General features: G+C 37.2%; 2 protein-coding genes across 3 annotated transcripts; one reads left to right on the top strand and one right to left on the bottom strand.

Moving 5' to 3' along the window:
- The first annotated feature begins 538 nt into the window (after positions 1 to 538).
- chrna2a (cholinergic receptor, nicotinic, alpha 2a (neuronal)) lies at positions 539 to 5,205 on the top strand. The gene is made up of 6 exons (XM_058399843.1): positions 539 to 676; positions 1,012 to 1,154; positions 1,349 to 1,393; positions 2,139 to 2,248; positions 2,908 to 3,982; positions 4,224 to 5,205. The coding sequence occupies exons 1-6, from the start codon at positions 619 to 621 to the stop codon at positions 4,347 to 4,349; spliced, it is 1,557 nt and encodes a 518-aa protein (XP_058255826.1). The 5' UTR covers positions 539 to 618; the 3' UTR covers positions 4,350 to 5,205.
- Positions 5,206 to 5,678: 473 nt separating this feature from the next.
- Positions 5,679 to 22,609, bottom strand: ptk2ba (protein tyrosine kinase 2 beta, a). 2 transcript variants are annotated; one of them, XM_058398353.1, is made up of 31 exons: positions 22,377 to 22,609; positions 17,655 to 17,885; positions 17,091 to 17,269; positions 16,921 to 17,008; positions 16,736 to 16,815; positions 16,547 to 16,609; positions 16,365 to 16,419; positions 16,121 to 16,261; positions 15,749 to 15,823; positions 15,448 to 15,549; positions 15,100 to 15,217; positions 14,920 to 14,959; positions 14,785 to 14,825; positions 14,646 to 14,690; positions 14,428 to 14,525; positions 13,156 to 13,237; positions 12,971 to 13,071; positions 12,684 to 12,799; positions 11,888 to 11,988; positions 11,625 to 11,714; positions 11,207 to 11,411; positions 11,031 to 11,124; positions 8,687 to 8,743; positions 8,228 to 8,341; positions 7,791 to 7,940; positions 7,490 to 7,525; positions 7,314 to 7,338; positions 7,069 to 7,115; positions 6,572 to 6,706; positions 6,310 to 6,390; positions 5,679 to 6,185 (listed from the first exon to the last, which is right to left on the bottom strand). In XM_058398353.1, the coding sequence occupies exons 2-31, from the start codon at positions 17,853 to 17,855 to the stop codon at positions 5,970 to 5,972; spliced, it is 2,976 nt and encodes a 991-aa protein (XP_058254336.1). In that variant the 5' UTR covers positions 17,856 to 17,885; positions 22,377 to 22,609; the 3' UTR covers positions 5,679 to 5,969. The 2 variants fall into 2 exon arrangements, with proteins under 2 accessions (XP_058254336.1, XP_058254337.1); XM_058398354.1 differs by lacking the exon at positions 8,228 to 8,341 and having other exon boundaries at positions 22,377 to 22,608.
- Between the last annotated feature and the right edge of the window lie 15 nt (positions 22,610 to 22,624).

Raw genomic sequence — 22,624 nt, 5'->3', positions numbered from 1 at the left:
TCCTTCAGCAAAAATTGCGTTCTCAGTATAGACTTTTTTTATTCTAAATAAATAAATAAATCACAATGTCTAGTCCACAAATCTCAGACAGCAAGTGAAAATGTGCCATGGGTTTTATTAAGGATATAAACTCCACTCACAGGTACTACGGTCTCCAGGTCTATTTACACTGAATAGGGAATCCCACAGAAAACATAAACTCCTCCCCTTAATTAGAATATGGAAACGCATTCGTAGCTCATTGGCTGAATTTTCCCCTCTTCGGGTGCGCCGAGAGCCAAAGTAGGAGGCAGTGTTGCCAAGTGCGCGCTTTTCTCGTGTAATTGTGACCAATTAGAGGAATCAGCACGAGTTGTTTTTCATTCATTCTCTTAAATTCATTTATAAGTTTTTCTTGACAAAACACATAGAAAAACAGGGATATTTTGCGACCCCGGTGAAACTTTGTGACATTTTTTCGTTTTAATGCAGCTTATAAGCTGTGATGCTTTGTTCATGAATATCTGGCAACCATAGCGACACTTGCACTTAAACTGAAGAGCGCAACTAAGGACATCATGTAAATGACATCTGGACATCATTTATACCTTGGCATCGAACATTGCACTAGATAAGGACATGGGACGAGATTTTTTGCTCTTCTTGGCGCCGTTGCTCTGCTGTGTCTGTGAGGCTGGTAATGCGAGTTACATATTTCATGTGTGTGTGTGTGTGTGTGTGTGTGTGTAAAAAAAATATACTTGACAAATATCTGATACCCTATTGTATGGATTTTAGAAGGTCTGAACTTTTAAACTGAGTAGAAAGTTGGAGTGTTTTGACATCTTCAGCTCTTTCTGTTCTGTTGTCCAGTTATTTCATAGATATATTTTTTCTGTATATATTTTATCCAACATTCTACATGCATAACAGTGATCAGATCTTGTTGATTTGATTCCATATATCATGTTAAATGTGCATTTACCTGCACAATTGTTTAGATTTGAGTTTTTAAAATCTATCTATTTGCAGATGACTGGACCCATGCTCATGCTGAGGACAAGCTCTTTAAAAAACTCTTCAGTACCTACAATAAATGGTCCAGACCTGTGATGAATATCACTGATGTAGTAATTGTCAAGTTTGGCCTCTCAATTGCTCAGCTGATTGATGTGGTATGCCTTTCCCCTACACAGTTACACCAGGCAAACAGAATAAATTCAGTTCTAGCTGTGTTTAAACTTTAAGGGAATGTTGATCACATACAGTAGATTGGTGGTCTGAAAGATTTTAATACAGTGACATTATTGTGTCTCTTTTTTTGTCTTTGTTTAAATGAAATTACTCCGATTCTGTTGTTTCCTGGCAGGACGAGAAAAATCAGATGATGACGACAAACGTATGGCTCAAGCAGGTGGTGCACCTTATATTTGACTGTGAAATATAAAACTTATTTTTTCTTAGACAAACTACAAATGTAATAAACCTATACGATCAGACATAACATTATGACCACTGAGAGGTGAAGTAAATAAGAATGATTATCTCCTCATCATGGCACCTGTTAGTGGGTGGGATATATTAGGCAGCAGATGAACATTTTGTCCTCAAAGTTGATGTGTTAGAAGCAGGAAAAATGGGCAAGCATAAGGATTTGAGCGAGTTTGACAAGAGCCAGATTGTGATGGCTTGAGACTGGATCAGAGCATCTCCAAAAATGCAGCTCTTGTGAGGTGTTCCCAGTCTGCAGTGGTCAGTATCTATCAAAAGTATCCTTTAAGGCCTGTAAGTATTCTTTAAGTCCTGTAAGTTGCATGTGCTGGACAAACAAGTCCGATCCACCTTGCAACTTACAGGACGTAAAGGAGCTGCTGCTAACATCTTGGTGCCAGATATCACAGCATACCAAAGGGGATCTAGTGGAGTCCATGACTCGAAGGGTCAGGGCTGTTTTGGCAGCAAAACGGGGACCAACACAATGTTAGGCAGGTGGTCATAATGTTATGCCTGACAGAATGCTCACAATGGAACCAAAGTACTTCATTTCAAAATTGATTGATATGAGAGCTAATTAATGAAATGCTTTATGTACATCAAAAATCACACCTATTATAAATGGATTACATCAGTTCTAAATGTAACTGTCTCTTTAACTGCAGGAATGGAATGACTATAAACTGCGTTGGAAGCCCTCGGATTACGACAATGTAACATCCATCAGGGTGCCATCAGAGCTGATATGGGTACCAGACATTGTCCTATATAATAAGTGAGTCTCATTTGCTCTCCAAATGTGCTGCAAAAATAAAACATGTAGGAAGCATGTCACAGTAAATTATCCTCCAAAAATATGTAAATATTTCAATATAATATGTTCCACATATGTATGTAGTTAAATGATGAGGAATGAAAACACGAGTCCTATCATAGTTCTAGCTAGTATGCATCTTGAAATATGTAGTGTTATATCAACGTTCATAAGTCTTTCCCCCTCTGTAACATGAGTGTGTGAAATTAAACAGACAAGCCGTGGAATAACACTTTCGTAGTTATTAAAGCAACTAATGAAACATTAAATGACATGCCTATTTACGGAACTGTGGACTTTATCTGTGAAGCAGATCTGCTCTCTTATTAAAAATAGAAGGATTAATGTCCCGTTACATCAGATAACAGAAGCAACTTCTGCTGCAACCACAGCACATATTGTTTAGAGTACTCTCTAATTAGAAGCACATAGAAGATAGCAGCACAAATAAATGTAAGAGACATGAGATATTGGTTTAATTTTGAGTTAAGGAGCGTTTCATGCTAATAGTGAAATGTGAATTACATTTTCTTTGATTTATTTTTTATTCTGGTAATATGCAAAAATTAACAAACCTCATCACTGCATAATTGCTGTAGATGCTGATTTTTCTCTCATAGTGCAGATGGTGAGTTTGCTGTGACTCACATGACCAAAGCCCACCTGTTTTACACTGGGGAGGTGCGTTGGGTGCCTCCAGCCATCTATAAGAGCTCATGCAGCATTGATGTCACGTTCTTCCCCTTTGATCAGCAAAACTGCAAAATGAAGTTTGGCTCTTGGACATATGACAAAGCCAAAATTGATCTGGAGCGCATCGAGAAAACTGTGGACCTGAAGGATTACTGGGAAAGTGGGGAGTGGGCTATTGTAAATGCTGTGGGTACATACAACACCAAAAAATATGACTGTTGTCATGAAATCTACCCAGACATCACATATTTCTTCATCATCCGTCGCCTTCCTCTTTTCTACACCATCAACCTCATCATCCCCTGCCTGCTCATCTCCTGCCTGACTGTGCTGGTCTTCTACCTGCCCTCAGACTGTGGGGAGAAGATCACACTGTGTATATCTGTCCTCCTCTCCCTGACTGTCTTCCTCTTGCTCATCACTGAGATTATTCCATCTACATCTTTGGTCATCCCACTCATTGGAGAGTATCTGCTCTTCACCATGATTTTTGTAACTCTCTCCATCGTCATCACTGTATTTGTATTAAATGTGCACCACCGCTCTCCCAGTACTCACAAGATGCCACGCTGGGTTCAGTCTGTGTTCTTGGGCTTCATCCCCCATTTTCTCTTCATGAAGCGTCCAGAGCCTGGGCAAACACGCCGGCAGCACCAAGAAAAGAAACATGCTCTGAGTCAGTGCTCCAATCTCAGCACCTCTAAAAGCTGGCTGCAGCAGGAGACAGATGTGGATGTAGGTGTACACTGGAATAAGGAGGGCAATGCGGCCACCTGTTTGTTCTCTCCTGCTACATCTTTAAACTTGTCTGACTCTGAGACCTCACTGAGAAAGTGTGACATGCAACAGCAAGGACCGAGGATAACCCTCATTCAACAACCTGTCAACCTGAACCATCTGGAGTCTGAGCCGAGATTACCGTACTCCCCAGGTCTACTACAGGCCTTAGAGGGAGTGCAATACATTGCTGATTACCTGCGTGCCGAGGACACAGACTTCTCTGTGAGTAAATCTTGAATGTTTACCCTGTCATGTTTTTGATTGAGCTATAGGTTGCAATGAATGTTTCATAAAAATCAGCTGTTTTATAAATAAGAGTTTGAGTTTTAATCACTGATCAATCTTTCATAAGAATAGATCCGTTTTCATAGTCTATGCCTCTCTCAAAGCCTGCTTATCATTCATGGCCTTGCACATCTTACCAAGTGGGAATCCGCTTTGTGGTTTATGTCCTCTGTCATAGGTCAAGGAGGACTGGAAATATGTAGCAATGGTGATTGACCGCATCTTCCTCTGGATGTTCATCATTGTGTGCCTGCTGGGGACAGTTGGCCTCTTCTTGCCTCCCTGGCTCTCGGGGATGATCTAGCTGCTTGCTATGGGCTTACTGATAATGACATCGGGCCTCTAAGCAATGTTCAACCTGTACAACTGGGCCAAGACCTGCCCTAGAGACAAGTGCATTTTTAAAAGGAGAGAACAGTCATTTTTCGTGCATTTGGCTTTGGATTCAGTTCTTGCCTTCACTGCGTTAAAAGAATTTTAACAACCTGACTTTACAGACCTTTTCAGTACAGAGGATATTTGGGTGCGATGTCAGTGATGTAACGAGTGTGGTTCCGAGTATATCAGTTCATTCAGGTATTACCTGAGGTCACATTGAATTGTTGTAATAGTTCAGATCCTCTCATGCGTGACTTTGCCCATCACTCCTGTGCGAACAGCACTCCTCACCTCTCATTGTGTGAGCTGACATTTCCTCATATAATGCTGTTTCCAAGCTCTGTCACTTCCTCACATGTAGAAAGAACAACCTTCAACATAATATGCAAAATTAACCTTTCTGAAAGAGGCGAGGTATATGTGACCCTGCCTAGGAGTAATGCAGTTCACATTGCACTGAATGTCTTTTTACTCTCACCAGCAATCACCTGAGAGATCAAAAGACATTCTTCATTCAATGGACACAGACCTTTAAAGAGCCATTGAAAAATCTCTGTCATGTTTGATATTTCTTGAGTTATATAATGAAATCGCAGTCATGAACCATATGGAAAAAATATGTTGTTTTAGCAATGGAACAATTCTATGCTTGAGGGTAGAGCAGATTAGGGCTGCGACTGTCATTTAATTAAGAACATGCTTCCTGTGGGCTTTACTTCACATAGCTCAGAATTCTGAATGTGTACATGTCTTTCCACTGCAACTCAAACAGAATGAACAGTATTTAAACATTCTGTGAATAAATCTATTGTACAGTTAAACTACAATAAATATTATGGTGTCTTTATTTTAAAGATTAAATTGGAAGATTTCTGTCTTCTTAAGGTGGCACTGTTTGAGTGACTACTGCTCCCCCTGCTGGTGTGTGTTAGTGACTGTTTGTTGCGGCAACATTTCTGTAAAAGATTGGTGTGCACACTACATTTACAGTTTAGTTACACATAGAAATTTTAATTAACAACTGATTTGCAAAATGGCAAACATTTCAGAAATATTTTTACGGGATTAATCAGAATTTAAATAACAAAATATGACAAAAATAGCAGGATGGCAGAACAGAAATGCTACATTTCCAATAATCTGATGTCCTGACAACTGAGGTGGTTCCTTTTCATGTGAAAACTCTAGATAATGCATCTGTTCTGTTTCATGTAAAACAAAACAAAACAAAAAACAACAATAATCTCTGATTTGAAAAAGTACCTTTGAAATGAGAATGACTATGAGCAATTTAGAAGCAATATTGAATAAAAAGGTCTTATTTTAAATATTCTGTAAAGAAAGCCCAGCTTTCATTCTAGTCTGTTACCATAAATAACTGCAGTACCTTTGTATCATAAAAGGCTAAAATTGATGAGGCAAAAATCTCTTGCTATCTCCTTCCTTTTACTTTCTAGCAACGTGATATAAACAAGATTAGTGAGGCATCCTCAGCTTCTGTGACACCTCTTTGGGAAATGTTAATCTATCACCAGGCTAGAGCAAATCAGCTAGGTTTAGGTTTGGCGATATTGGCTCGTACACGGGCCTGGTCCACAGCATCCAAAAGGTTCTTAGAGTCCATCGCCAATGTGTGAGCTGCTGTCAGCATCTGCTTTTTACACTCGTCCCTCAAAGAGGTGATGGCGTTCTGCTGGGCCAGCCGCATCTTACTGATCAGCTCTGCTAGGTCCTTATTCAGTAACTTCTGAGTGCCTTCAATCTGACATGCCAAAAGTGAGAGAGCAAAGTGTATATTTCAGTGATATTTATGAATTCATTAACAAGCTAAACATAGTTCTGAAACATATTTAAAATCAATGCTTCATTTCTCTATTTTATATTACCTCAGTCCTGACTGACTCATGCAGGCTTGGTAAGACCTCATCCACACTATGGATTAGGTTGCGCAAAGTCAGTCCCACATCCTGGAAAAAAGTACATTGCTTAAAAAACAATTGGACAGGTCTTTCAACCATATTTTAACGCAATATTCTTAACTTCCTGTGAAAACATATAATTACAATGTATTAACTTCCAGTGATAATGTATAATTTGCCACTGCTAATAGTCAGTGCTTGGGTCCATGCTAAAGAAAAATGAACCAACCTTCACAACACGAACATACTCAGAAGGTGGAAGTGTGTTGACGTCATTCTTGAGTTTCATCACCATTTTGACCATTTCCATCACATTGTGGTAGACCTTATCTTCAGAGCGGTCCAGTTCTGCTGTGGGAGCTGGCTGATAGTGACAAGAAACATCAGCATTAATTTAAGTGACAACATGAGTGGAAAAGTGAGTTTGGAAATCCCATGAGAGTATCTACATCAACAATCTACACAACAGGCCTGCACAATCTAGTAGTAAGCTTTATAATGCAACATAAATGCTAAACACTTTAGAATTATTGTCAAGAAGCAGATTTCTGGCCTCAGCCTCAGACTTCTGGCCTCATCAAATGGTTGCTCTGTGAGTTCTATGTAAAAGCCTGCTTGTTTGATTGGTGTCTGCTGCTTGTTTGGAAAAGTACAAAGCATAGCTTCAAAGAGCTCAGCAGATGATGCTGCTGTCCTCTTTGCTAGCTGGATTAACAGTGCGATTACCTGCACAATCCGTCTGGGAGGCTTTTCCGGGGGACTTTGAAACTGAGCTGTGAGACAGAGAGGGGTTGTGTTGTAATTCCCTGGTAAAACAGCAATTCAACAGTTTTGTGCAACAATTTTTTTGTGGAAACACAACAGTAACTAGTGGATAATTGATTAATGAGATAGGAAACTATATCTACTGCTAGAACACCAACATTGAAATGGAACCATGCCTCCTATAATTCAGGTAAATGTTCACTTACCATAGCCTGTCTCTGTTTCTGGTGTCTGAAAAACAACAAGAAGACAATAAACATTATAAGAAATTAAAATCAAATTAAATTAAAAGATCATTTAAATATCTGCTATTTATAAGAGATTCAAGAGAAAGGGTTTTGCATAAATGAGAAATGGTTTAGCAAAGTTGATAAGACATTACCATTTTTGTTTGTGCATCATTATGGACTGTTGGATCCTAAAAGAAAAGGACACTGGAATTGAACTGCTGAAATCAGAACATGACACGTCTAGCAGTTTGTAAAAATACTCCTGTAGCTGCAATTATAGCCAAAAATAACAAAGCATGTTGCATAAATATCTTCATCATTTCCTATAGCATATAGACCAGTCAAGATGAGTCATGATGTCATATTCAGGTACTTCCTATTTTTCAATATTGATGGTAATCAGTTTTGAAGGATTATGAAAACACTGTAGTCATATAGGGGTTTTTTACTCACCAGCAGTTTCTCCTTTTTCTCAAGCCATTGGCTGTCTGCCATCATCTCATGTTTTTGCCTCCGAAGAGTCTCCTCCATATGCTGCTTGTCCAACTCCCACAGTCGTTGAGCATCCTCTACACTAGATGGCTCACATCCAAAGCTCCGTTCCTTGTAAAAGTAAAGAAATACAGACATGTAACGTAGGATCTTTAAAGCAAAGAATGTGAGTCATTCCACCTGAGGCATGCATTAAAGGTGGCACAATCATGCGCATTTGATGGTGCTGCCAACCTCCAGAAGAACAAAAGCATAAAGGATTTGGCTTAAAAAGGATATTTCTCTCTGATAAAACATCACTTCAGCTTTCTCACATGAAGTGTCTATATCTCATTTGTGACACAGAAGTTTGTGTGTATGGTCCATGCATTCACAGTCTTTCTAAACATGACTCTTACCCCCACGCTGCAGCGCCGCGGGGACATAGGCAGGGTCATTGTGCTGCTGTGAGTTGATCGGAAGCCTGGTGGGCGAGCGAACGCAGGTAAACTAGCACACAGATAGTCAGGGAGCTGGAAAGTTGGCCGCAAAAGAATGAGCATACATATGCAAACCACATCTCCCACACATCGAGAGGGCTTTTTGATTGTGGTATTTACAAAAACACATACCCCCAAACACACACGCACACACACACGCACACACAAACAGATGGACAGACAGCTACATACACTTAAAGCTTGAAGCACAAATGCAATGGCATGAAGTTGAACTGACAGGAAGTGCTGAAACAATAACTTGTAGCTACGATAACAAAATAGCTGCCAAACATTACACATTTCAGCTCGATATGGAATGCATTTCAATTTGTAAATACTAAAGTATTATCAAGCAGTGACAAATAGAAAATTGTATACCTGAGTGTGTAATCTTGGGTTAATAGTGTTAAAGTCTGTGGTTCTCTGTCTTGATGGCTATAAAAGAGCACAGAAAGAAAAAAAACAGTTCACCACATCTTTTTCCTCTGAAGTCAGAGGTGAATTGAGACAGGGGCTGCGTCTAAAATATTAAGAATGCTGCTTCTCTGGGTCATTTTCATAGTTGAGTTTAGTTCATGAGGTGATGGTTTAATAGTGAAATTGTGCACATCCCTATTCAGACTTCAACCAAAACTATAGACTTGGGAGAAGCTGTGAGGAAGTTATGTGCATGTGGAAAAAAAGATGTTTGTTTTTTCTTCTTTTTTTCTTTTCTTTCTTCTCGTATGATCTAGACTTAAGTGAGGGACAGTATTATGTCCTGCACCACTGTCTACCAGTTTGACGTAACCATATCACGCTGAAATTTTTAGGGTGTAAAGACATTTAAATATGGAATGGCATTTGTGCCATTTGTAAATATTAAATACATAAGTATGACAGATTAATAGATGAATAATGTTATTCCTTTTTTGCATGGAATACCCTCTACTGCATGAATTATTATATTTAGATCAAAAAAATGTTTTTTTTTTCAATTTTTATTGATTAAATTAGTTAAAGAAATAAAAATATACAAATAAATTTTTTAAAACATTTTTTAGGGAGGTAGTTTATAATGTGCAGTGGTGAAAAGTATCATAATGTCTTGTTTTTCTTAGAAAACACACCTTCTATAGACAAAAGATTATACATATCTTAATTTTATTTAATGAAATTCATGACTTAATTTTAGATCAACAAAAATTAGTGTTGTTAAACTGTTAATGTATGGTATTTATAATATGATTATAACACAGGTATGACCACGCAGAAAGATGGTGAAATTTGTCACAATTCTAAAAGACATTGGACAAGTATAACCAATTTGTATTTTCATTGTGGATCTTTTTATGTCCTACATTTTAATCCTACTGTCATTCTAACCCTCCATGCTATTTCCTAATTTAATTCTATTTCACCCCCTTGTGAAATTCCAAGAAGTAGTTCTGCTCACTTGTGATGCAGAGGTAGAAAGAACACTTTAGGCACTTGGTCCTCACAATGCCCTTGCATCCAAGCACCTTACATCTTCCTTTCTCAATTCCTTGTAAGGGCCTGTGGTCAGTGTTGCTGGAATACGATCCGATGGTACCACATCTTGGAGTGGACCTTGGTGTGGTAGTTAGCAATTAGAGAATCAAGAAGATCCACTCCTCCTATGCTTTTTTTTGTCTCTGCACGTGTCTCAGAATTTGCTCCAAAGTGTGACAGAGTGGTTGTTGAACCAAGTGACAGCCCTCAGGTTCACACCATCATGAGTGGTAAACCTCCAGCACTTCGGCCTTATTGGGACATATATTTCATGAATTGCACCCCAGTTCAGTTATCGCATGTTGTTGCCATATGGCAACAATTAAATTTTAGCATTTATCAGAATACTCAAAATATATAAACTAGTTTAACTGATAAAACACAAAAGTAAACTAACCTCAGATAATGTTTTAATTTAATTTAAGCAGTTTTGTGTAACTATTGAAATATTCATCAAATTTTGAGAGCCCGCTGATGATGACCTTCACCATGCCATGTGACTGCAGAAAAGGAAGTGCAAACAGCACTGAAATGTATTATATCCTGCACACACATTTATATGACCTCAAGAGTATAGTATCGCTTGACTACTGTCAAGTTATTGTACACAAGTAACAATGTAGGATATTAAAAACAAATAGGATGTTCTGGATCATGTGCAATTTGATATGGTTTTTTTTTTTTGAATATTGAGGATGGAAGTCATAGTGTTAATTTACATATTTGCAATGATAAATAGGATCATTACTACTAGGACTGTTCATGCAGCAATATATTTTTGTAATTTACTAGACTTCTGTTAGCTGTTCATTTCAATGCTTGCCATTTTCTCATTCAAAATTCAACAAACTAATATATTTTAATTTTTAAATTGCGCTTTGCTTTTATTTTTACATTTGACAACAAAGAAAAAAATCCTGTGATTTTGCATCTGAATGGTGTACCCAAGACTTTTAAAAAATGTAAGCTGATATGTAGCTGAAGCCCCATGGTTGTATTTTTCAGAACATTTTTCTGAATAAAATGTTTATAAAGAATTGCTGCATTCTAAGGTGCCTACCTCTGTCTGATTTCTAAAGAAAGCATACACATATTGATTGCTGTCCTATGAGAAATATGGCACAGCATAGGCAACAAGGTACTGAGGCAATAGTCTTCTGTTTTGAACACCGAATAGAACTAAAAAAGACAGGATAAAAGAGAAAGGCACCTTAGGTGGAGCATCACAACTGGCCATCCTTGAGAGACGTGTTCTGTTCCTTTGCCCTTCCACTGCCTGCTCTTGCTCCATCTTGTAGACCTCACTAACAAACACAAGGAAAATTTTAGGCTTATCATGTAAGTTTTCTCATAGAAGTCTACAGCCATGGTGTCAGCAAGTCCTACTTGAGTTTACAGACGAGTTCAGTGAAAGAGGGTCTCTCTTTGGGGTCATAGGTCCAGCAGCATGTCATGAGGGAGTAAAGGGCAGGAGGGCACAGTTCAGGCTTGGGCAGCCGCATGCCCTGTTCCAGCTGTATGATGACATCTTTGTTCTCCAGCCAGAAGAAAGGCTGCTGACCCCAACTCATGATCTCCCACACACACACAGCTGAAAGCCAAAGTAGCATACTGATTAGTGCTATTAAAGAGAGGTTAAGCACTACACAATATCACATAAAACAGTACATATTCATATATTATTTCTGTTTCCCTAGTTTTTAGTAAAGTTTGTAGTAAACTATTTCCATAATTTTTTAGCAAATAAAGTATGCACTGTATCTCAAATGGCATCAATTGTAGCAATAACAGAACTTTTGCTTACCAAACATCCAGACATCACTAGCTGAAGTAAAACGTCTGAAGTTAATAGATTCAGGAGCCATCCATTTGATAGGCATTCGACTCACAGAGGCTTCAAATGGAGAAAAAAAATGTAGGGTTTAGTGGTTGGCAGTGAAATTAAGTCAGTGAAAATGCTCCACAAATTCCAGCAGTTAAACTGTCAACTTCAGGTGTCTAAAACAATGAATAATGGTAAAAGCAAATGTAGTGATTGTAGATATGCCACTGTTATATTTAACTTACCTTTGTAGTACTCTTCTTCCTCTATGTATCTAGACAAGCCAAAATCACCCAGCTTCACGCAATCTGGTTTAGCAACCAGAATGTTTCTTACAGCAATGTCTCTAAAACCACAAACACAGAAGAAGGTGGTACAAATGGCCTTTTCTATATAAACTTTTTTTTTTTTGCACATTAAAAAACCACAACGCTCAAGAGCCTAAATATTGTCTGCGTACAAAGTCTGAAAACTTTTAAATGGAAAGTACCTTCTATAGCTTTTCTCTGTCACTTGTATATAAAACACCATTAGATGAACAGGAAGTCATGTGACAGAAGTGTGATTACAACAGCCACGTTAAGCACATTAGAATTACTTATAATTATAACTGTGTATGTAAACCAGTACAGAATTCTGTTCCAGTCTGTTGGCTACGCTTTTCTAAACTTGACATATTTTTCTGTACTTTCTGTATAAAACTATTTATTAAATATTTAGTTCTTAGAGTAGCACTTCTGTTGTATGTGGTCTCTCTTGTAGACAGTTAAGTAGAACAAACTAACTGTGAGCTCATGCACAACTGTTTTTCTGTGGGTTTTAGTGATTAGTGATCTGTGATGAAGTGATAAATGTAACTAACTTGTGGGTGGTTCACAAAAACACTGCAACCAAGCAATGTGTTTCAGCTGCACATACTGTATGTAGTTACATCAGACAACTTTGTGCCATTGAATACATTAATATTGCATCAGAAATCCAGAGTGTCTTAGAATATATACACCTCTCCCTTTAAACAGTGTATCAGGTATGAGTCCATACCTGTGTACCATATTCACACCCTCCAGGTACGCCAAAGCTTTGCAGACCTGCAGGCTGTACAGGATGAGGGTTACATTGGCCAGTTTCTGCTGGTTCTCGATCAGGTAATTTCCTAGCTAAAGGAAATGTGTTGTGAAAAGGTAGGGTTAGGAACAAATACCTAAATGAGTCATGAGCATGAGTTTAAATGAGTCATGAGCAAGACTTTATTTCTCAACAGATGCCAGTAGTAGTTTAGAAATTAGAAATAAGTCTTTTTTTTTTCCATTATTAGCTGTCTCTCTTACCTCTCCATACTGGTAAAGCTCCATTACAATCCACACTGGGTCCTCCTCGATGATTCCAACCAGTCTCACAATATGGGGGTGATCAAGTTTCTTCATGATTACTGTCAGAAAACATAAGTTATCACTGTTTGGTTCATTTTTATTACGTAACTTTCTTTACAATGCCAAAATGAAAAAGGCTTTACCAGCTTCGCTCATAAACTTTTCTTTGACATCAGCAGAGCAGTCCTTGCATGTCTTCACTGCAACACTCACCCTCTCTCCTGTCTGCAATACAATGGTATATTTATTTAGGTACATCCTGTTCATACTGCATTCTTATGTTCATTTAAAGCCAGCAGTAAATGTGTTCTGGCATAGAGTTAACTCTTTAAACTCCCTGGGGCCGTCAACAGGTCCAAACTTTACATCTCTCACTTTCATAACTGCATGCCTTAATATACAAGTGAAATGGTGTGTGAGGATGTTTTTGCATGTATTTATACATGCATTTTAAATGCATTGTATATCTACACATATAGCTTAGCCTTAAAGTGAACATTCCACACATAAAATGAAAAAGATGAATTGGCATAATCAAATACATCGCATTGTTGCTTAATATAAATCACATTTGGAGCTGAAGTAAAAGTAAAATTAAACCTTCATTCAATCCACACATGCTAGACATGAAACATTCTGTGGTCAGTTTTTCTGTTTAGATACAGTGGTTTCCCTAGGCACTACTCTTTTTTTTCTACTCCATGGTATGATGATGGTATCTTTGTAAGGCAAAATAAGTTGATTGGTGTTAAAAATAAACATTTGGGACATTCTGAGAGATAATTTTTTGGGAAGTAATATGAAAAAAAAAATTCTTTCAAATTATCAATACTCTTTGTATTGGTTCCCCTGTAGATACTGATCCTAAGAGACTCCGTGATTTCTAGCACAAATAGAGGAATAAATGGCTGGGGAATGCACACTGTGGTTTTTTTGGTTTTAGCAATTAGTCTTGGTGAGGTTGTAAAAATGTTGGTAGAGAGTTGGAAGAAAATGAACTTGTTTTCTATGGCTAGAAGAAATATTGTCTATAAACAACCTAACCAGTATGACTCAGCTACATGTGTGAAGTTTCAGTCAATCATTACCTCTCAATTAAACGCATTTGTCTTTATCGAAAGTGTTCGAGAGTGTTTAATCCCCGCTCAAAATCCCTGCATTGAGTCACTGTAAGGTGCCTGCTTTTGTGCTCAAACATTTTAGACATTGTGGGCTACAAACAACTTCCGTTGTGAAAGAATACACTTGTACATCCAAAATGGAAAGCATTGTCACTCTTTGCACATTTTAATCTGTCTTTAATCATTATTGTTTGAGCGTATGACAAAATGACATTTGTTGTGATGAAATGTTTATTGAAACTTCAAATAAAAATGTAATGTACTGATTTTAATTCAATAGCATGAATTACTCACCTTGCTTTTGTAAACCCCTTCATTAACCTCCCCAAAGAAACCTTCACCCAGGAGCCGCCCGAGGACAATGCTGTCTCTTGAAATGCTATGCTTGTCCACTAAAGAACAAGGAGGATTATAGCTCTTAGTTGTCTAAAGGAAACTTCATTGGATCTAACATCAGCAAAGCCATATCAAATATTAACAGGATATGTAAGATTGTCCAATATAGCACATACCTGTTTCAGTCTTTTGATCGGGTATCTCTACGTATATGTCTGAGTCTGTAAAAGTTATAAAGCAGTGCTCATCATTCTTCTGTAAGTACTTAAAACTTTATTGAAAATGTCTCCAAAATGAAAGAAACTATTGACATACTCATGCTCGCTCTGTGGGCTGAGGTACCTTCCTTTCTTTGACTGAAAATAAACAATAAATCATTTATATGGCATAAACCTTGAACACTGAGCATCATAAATAATGTGTATATACAGAGGTAGCAGCACTACTCACCTATGAGGAATACGAGGTAGAGAAAGTCTAGCTTCTTTGTCTGGAAAATAATATGTTAAACTTTCTTCTACATGATAATTAACAAAATGCAATGTTTTAGCTAATTCAAGATGAGGATGGCGTCCTGTTCAGATTCTACAGATGACACATCAAACATAAAACAGCGACTCTCTCCCTCACCTTTTTTTGATCTCACAATCAAAGATGTGTCTTTTCCACTTCCTAACCGCCAATAACCATCTATGAGGTCAGCCATGTTCTCAGCAGTTGCTAATGAGGCCGTGTTGATGGACAAAGGCTGTGGGTTTAACATAATTAATCTGACATTATTAAAAAAGCTTTAGGTTAAAATGAATAAATGAGCATTTTTCGTGATCAAGCCTGGTTCTTGACTACATTAACACCTAAAATACACAAAATACAGGGTGTATAAACTGAATATTAATAATAAAAAAAAAAAAAAAAAATGATATTCAGGCATTTAGTTCAGAAACATACCGCTTGATATGCGATGATCATGAATCTTACCTGTTTAACTCCCTGAATTTCGATATATAACAGAGCCTTTCCATCATTCTGAGAGGAACATTTGATCTTTTGAATTTGTTTGAAATCAGCTAAGCAGACGGGCTATGGAAAGGTATTAAACAATACAGTTAATGTATAACTCACTGGAAAGAATATAATGCACTCTTGATAACAAAGTTAAATAATAAAGATCACATTTATTGCACTGGCATTGAAAATTGCTTTGTGCATTGTCAAAGATGTAAATCTTAACATAAATGCTTTGCGTGAAACAAACAGAAATGAAAAGTACAACACATACCGTTGAATTCTTGTCAATGCGTTGGCAAATGCCTTTAGAACTGATAACAAGGTCTACAGCTAAACTCCATCCTTGCTGCACACATGGAACAAAAGCAGTTAGACATTTATTACAATGACTCTGTTGAGCACACTGGCATGTAGGATATGAGTAGTAATATCATAAACTATTATTAGACTCATCTAAATTTGGAAAAACATTCACTAAAATATAGCTATATAATATAAAAACAAAATGGATAGCTTACAGGACAAAGCATTAGAGCAGAATGGTCTGGGTATTCTGAACAAAACTCTACATAATCATAGCTGCTATTTAAAATTAAGGATGTGGGAAGAAATTTTAAAAAAAGCAGCATTAAAGAGGTCTCACCACTAGCTCACAAGGGAAAACTTCCTCATCGAAGCTGGAAAACATTGAGAAAGTTTCAAAGAACTTCATAATGCATTGTTCTTCCTTCAGAGATGAATACTGCTGGAATGTTTGCTGGATCAATTTCCTGAGTTGCTTGGGCTGTCACCCGACAAGAAAGGATGAATTAGCAACTAATCAATCCCAAAGTGAGAATGAGAATAATTAACCTACAGGAACGAAAAACAATAAAAGTACATTTCACCTTCATACTGTTCATCAGCTCCTGTGGAAAGAACAAGTCAAGGCCCACTTCTTTCCTGAGAAAAAACAGAAACATGTTGAATACAGTTCATTCCTTTTGCAGTTTTTCATTGTTTTTTTTATGAGCAGTCATTCAGACTGTGACTGAAGCATGATGTGTCAGTGCTTTCAGCTCTAACTTACTCTAGCAGGTCAAAATTAGATTTTTTTTCCAATCCATTGGCATTCATATCTTTGTAAAATCTCCTGTTGGGTGACATAGAGTGGGATTTTTTAAAATTGTGATATTTAAAAATGTAAAAACTGAAATAATCGGAGAAATCAAAATTACACATTATCCAGATCACACAATGTTTCGCACAATGTTGGTACCTGATCTCCAAGCACCCTAACTGTAAAGCCATGCCATCACTGACTCTACTGGCACAGTGCTGCATGTAGTCACTGCGGACCTGTGGGATTTAAAAATTATAATAATAATTAAAAAAATATGTTATTTGTGTATTAGTGCAATGTTTTGTACAACACTGGATTTTTTTTAAATACCCCACACTAACCTGGTGGTAAAAATACAGCATGGTGGTTTTATCTTCGTTCAGCTTCGCCAAGAAATCAGAGGGGATGTACCGGATTCTCAAGTCATATCTGATTATTTATAAGAGACACAGTAAGCTAAGAAAAAATCTTTTGCATTGTGGCAGAACTTGTAAAAGTTTGGAGCATATACCTCCACTCTGCCTCCACATGCTGCTGCTCATACTTCTTCTCCACCTCATTTACTGTCAAGTTCGGATGGAGCCAGTGCACTTCATCTGATTTGAGGTGTTTAAGCCGCAAGCCATAGCAGCCAGTGAATTTAATGTTTGGACCAAGCCTCCCACTTTCTAAGATACTCTGAATAATAGCCTGAAGCACAACAATACCAGTGACATCCATGATTAGCATATAGCATACCAGTCATAATTTGGCTAAGAATCCTATATGAAGTCTATCATATTTGGAATTTGAACAGTGCCCCAAATATTGGTTAATTCCATACCAAAGTCACTCTTAGGCACACATATTAAAGATGCTATTCAATAACACGTCAATAAAGAATAAATGTAAGAATACATGCACACAGTCTAAATGGAGCAGGCAATTACTGTAATCTCCTCGTAAGTCACTATGAGAACTGCCCATTACAGTAGTACTAATAATAATAAGCTAATGATAAGATTTAAATAGTAAAATTTACATAGAATAAGATTTAGTTTGTACAATCAAATGCAAAAGAAAAACTCACACCCACCTTAATTTCCCAGGAACTGTCACATTTTACAAGTTTAAAGTTCTTTCCCAGATTGAAGCTGTTGCTAATGAAGCACACTTTGAGGATCTTCACAGTGCCTGCATTTTCAGAGCAATCTTTACTCTTCTGCTGGGGTTCACCAGGAGCTGGTTTCCAGGACAATGTGCTGTTGTCTCCAGACATCTCCACATAGGCTGTCATAACAAGGGCCTCTTCATCTCAACACAAAATCTGCATTAAAGAGGTAACAAGAGGTTTTAGCTGTGAAGAGCTGTTCACAGCTTTGAAGAGATCAAGGGAGTGGTGTTTCTCATTTCGAAGAAATGGAGGAAAGCATAAAGATGCAAGAGTTGCAAAATAGATGTCATGCATTACAAAAGTCAAGCTCACTGACATAAATCTTGATATTCCAACACGTTAGCACATGACTCCCTACCTCATCATGACTCCCACAGAGAACATTTATAGTGAGGGGAAATAGGTATTTGTACACTTTTGGTTTGGTTATTTAAAATACTTCCTGTATAAACATTAGATGAAAAAAAATCCCCTTTTAAGTTTGTACTTATGAATATTTCTAATATATTTGAAATCTGTAATTATATTTAATTATATGTAATTATATTTAATCATTTTTAAAATGAAATTGATAGGGCAAAAAGTATTCACATGCCAGAAATTTAACCAGCATTAGGAACCAGCATTAGTAATTGTGTTTTTGCAGCATTGTGGATCAGTTTAACCTATTCCTCTTGGCAAACTGTTTTCAACAATTATTCCCTTTGCTGGACTCATACTATTAAAGTTAAAATTTTCAATGGGATTCAGTGACTTAGTCAGTAAACTGATTAAGCCTTGCCAAGCTTTCTCTGGTTATTTTGACAATCCATATTCAGTTTCTTGGCTGATTAAATTTTCCTCTAATATATATCTCAGTCCAAGTTCCACTGATGAAGTTTGATGGACAATACCTTTTGCAGACCCATAAAATGATGCAGCCCCATGATGCTCCCATCTCTATGCTCCACTGTGACTATGGTGTTCCTGGGATTACACATACAACGGTTTTTTTTTGTTGGTTGAATTATTGCCAATGATTGAGTGCTATTTGCTGCATGAAATCTTCTCAAATAGCGGCATCACTTTTTATCATTGCACCATAGTTGGAGGAGAACAATTTTGCAGCATTTATATCTAGAAATGTATTTATTTTTAGGTAACAGTGATATATATTTCTTAATAAAGTGTCTAAATGTTTTTTAACATATACACTGACCATTAAAACCACTGACAGCTGAGGTGAATAACAGTGATTATCTCATAACAATGGGAATGTTTAGCCAGTGGTGGGCCGTCAGGGCCAGCAAGGCCTTTTCTGCTGGCCTAAACAGCAGTGATCTGAATCACTGACTTGCATTTTAATATATTTAATATATTTTTCCATGAATGTGTATTAAATTATTCCCAATAGTCTATTCTCTACATTTCATAGCTTTTCTCTCGGTTGCGCTGCTTCCAGTAGTGTATATTTATGATAAGAGTATTTATCCAATCACATTTCAGCCAGTGGCTGTCATCATGTGTTGCCAGGGTGAAAGAAATCTGCCTTAAGGCCTTCAGAATCAATAGTGCAGGCGCCCTTAGCTTAAAATAAGTGGCTATGAAATTGTTACATTAACCAATCAGATTTCGAGTTGGCATCACTGGGGCCATCTAGCAGGCATACGATTATGTCAGCAGTTTCCCGTCCTTTGATTGGATAATTGGAGTAGTCAGAGGCAGCAACCCGCCCATATACATTGTTTCTATATTCATTGCATCTCATTTCGGATGCTGCATCCTCCGGAGCAGTTTGTTGCATGCATCATCTTTTTTGAGAAAAGTGACCATAATAATATTGACTATTCCTTGTGTGGTGTGAAATACTGTAGCCTAATTTCATTTTGTACTTTGCTATTTAACAGTTGATTAGTATGCCGTGGTGTCATAATGATGGTATAGAGGTGGATTAATTCAGGAAGGACACCAGTGAATGCGTAGGTGTGAAATACGGACTGCCACTGTGTTTAGCAAGTGAAACGTCAGTTCTCAAAGCTGATATGTTGTAAGTTTAAGGATCTGAGCTACTTTGACAAGGGTCAAATTCTGATGGCAAGACAACCAGGTCAGAGCATTTCCAAATCAGCAGGTGGGCTCTTTCAGCTGGTTAATGCTCCCTGTCAAACTGCAAGCATTGTTCACGAAGGGTTTGAGGAACATGACAAAGAGATCAATATGATGATTAGGCCTCCAAATTTCCCAGATCTCAGTTCAAGCATCTGTGAGATGGACAAAAAGATCCTTGTAGGCCCCACCTTGCAACTTAAAGGACTTGGTGGCTTAGCATCAGATACCACAGCACACCTTCAGAGGTATTGTGTAGTCCTTGTCTTGATGGGTCAGAACGGTTTTGACGTTACAAGAGAGACCTACACAATAGTTACACACAATGGTTTTAATGTTAGAGCCAATCTGTGCACTTGTTTATGCTTGTGTAAATTTGTGTGTGAATTTGAAGTGGATGTATGCACTGGAAGTTTGGGAAATGACAAAAAAAATTTTCAGAACACTTATTTTCCCTCAATGTATATTCCTTTTAAAGACATATGACAATGACAATAGGAAGTGAAACCATTTTATTCACATGGGACCATATTTTTGGTAAGAAACGTCATTAGGTATCTGGTGAAGAGGATTTATTGTTGTGTTTTTTAATATCTAATTTCTTTCCCTGCAACTAGACAAAACAAACCAAGTTAAAAGAACTATTGTGGCAAAGAGCCAGTATAGAATCTCACTGAAGTAAAGAAATGCAGAGCTGGTTTCCTGTTCACTTCACTTAGATCTGTTGCACTGTGTCAGAAAAAAAAACAGCACAATAAGCAAAATCTTAACAAAATATAGCTAAATAACGAAAAGCAGCTCAGCAGATCTGATTATAGGCTGTTGCTCTTTGTAGCAACAGTACAAACGTCATGTTACAATATATTAACAACAGATATTATGCCATTAAGCATTTCTGGTGTAGGAATTCACTGCTTGCCAGATCCCAGTGATGACATACTGACATGTGGGACTATAGACACACACACACACACACACACACACACAGATGTCTGTTAAGATTTCTCTGTTAAGTTATGGTGTTTTCCAATTGTATTAAAACTGAAAAGAAGCTGCAACCCTTTACAGACACATCCAACCTGCCAGCTGGTGTAATTAGGTACAATTCCAGTGTTACAGAAGACTGAAGTGGTACACAAGACATACAGCATGAGCACCTAGTAGTACTTCTAGTACGGTCTCTTGCTAATGAGGCCTTTGACTTTTGACACATACAGTGTGGTTGCTGCACACAATAAAATGTTTTCTATTTATGTAACATGGTTTTTGGCTAAGCACACTACAAAGTATAATTCATAGTCTTCATCATCATCTAAACGGCACATGGTCTATGTACTGCAATGTAAGGCTATAGCAAATTCTAATTCCTTTATTGTGACATAACAAAGAAAATACATTATTTTATATGTACAAATAAGCATTTTCTTGTACTTATAAATACTGTGTCTTGGTTTGGGGAAAGTATAATAGTGAAAATTCAGGTTTGGATATTTTAGGGTTTGGACAAGCCTCTCAGTTATTGCTTCAGAGAAAACAGGCATGGAACATGGAATAAACCCATCAGCATAAGCAAATCTTCTAGTCCAACTTATGTCTCTTTTATATCTTATTATATTTTTCCCACTATTGACTTGAGGCAGTTTTTGAGGCATTTACATATCAGTCACTCATGTATTCAAGTGTGCATTTATTTATGGCAAATAGGAAATAAAGTCTCAGACACAAATGTTGAGATAGGAGACAAATAATGTCTCAGACGCAATTGTACTTTTAATAGTCGTCTACGTTCCTTAAAGAGATATTTTTTTGCCCCTAAAAGTATTCATAACTTTAAAACCATCTTTAGCAGTGTTAATAATTTTGCAAGTGCTATTGTCTGCTGAATCAAAAACTGTCCATCCATGCTGTCATGGCCTTATTGGCCTTAACTAGTATATTTCCTAAATACACAATAGGCCAAAGCCAATTTGAGGTATTGTAATTACAAATGGAAAAGACGAGCAGGTCAAAAATTAAATTAAACACAAAAAAAAGGTTTGTGTAAGGTGATCTAAATCACAACATTTTTATCGATATTGTATGTAAAGGTTTATCTTTTATACATTAAAGTGATAAGTGGCCAAAATGAACAATATGGGGTATATAATGAAACAGGATACTTAATTACAGTAGTGGAGATAAAAAAAAATAAGTGAAGAGCAAGATGAAGATGAAGAGCCCAAAAGAAATCGCTTTATTAATCTCAGAATCAGATATGGGCTTAAGTTCATAGATTACATCTAGGTCAGTCAGCTCAACGATCTTTAAAGAGGCATCATTTTATTTCGTTTTGACTGAAAAAACAAACAAACAAACAAACAAACAAACAGTATAACCAGTGAAACCGTCGTGAAAACCAGACTAGATCATGAGAATAGTTAGACGAAGAGTACATGAGATCCTGTCATTTAACTTCCTGTGTATTTACGCGGAGTAAGACAGGTTGTACCTTATCCAAACAATTAAAGATAATTTACAAAAATAAAAATAAAATAAAAACACCATAAATGACTGACTGACCTGTTCAGTGCTGCTTTGAAGACATTTCCTCTTCTTGTTCTTTTTTCTGAAACCTGTGAACTTGACTATGTAAAGCCACCCAAAGTGAAGGTTGGTGCCAACTTCTACTATTGCCCAGGAAAGACTGTTAGCAGTATACTACTTCCCAGACGCATGCTACAGCACTAAACAGTATGAAAGGAGGCTAGGCCATCATACTATTATAACACCATACTATTTAGAGCGACAGTATACGGCTGTAAACGTAG

Source organism: Hemibagrus wyckioides, linkage group LG09 (assembly GCF_019097595.1).
Source record: "Hemibagrus wyckioides isolate EC202008001 linkage group LG09, SWU_Hwy_1.0, whole genome shotgun sequence".
NCBI lineage: Eukaryota > Metazoa > Chordata > Actinopteri > Siluriformes > Bagridae > Hemibagrus > Hemibagrus wyckioides.
The sequence above is the reverse complement of the archived record's forward strand: the minus strand, read 5'-3'. Positions and strand labels throughout refer to the sequence as shown.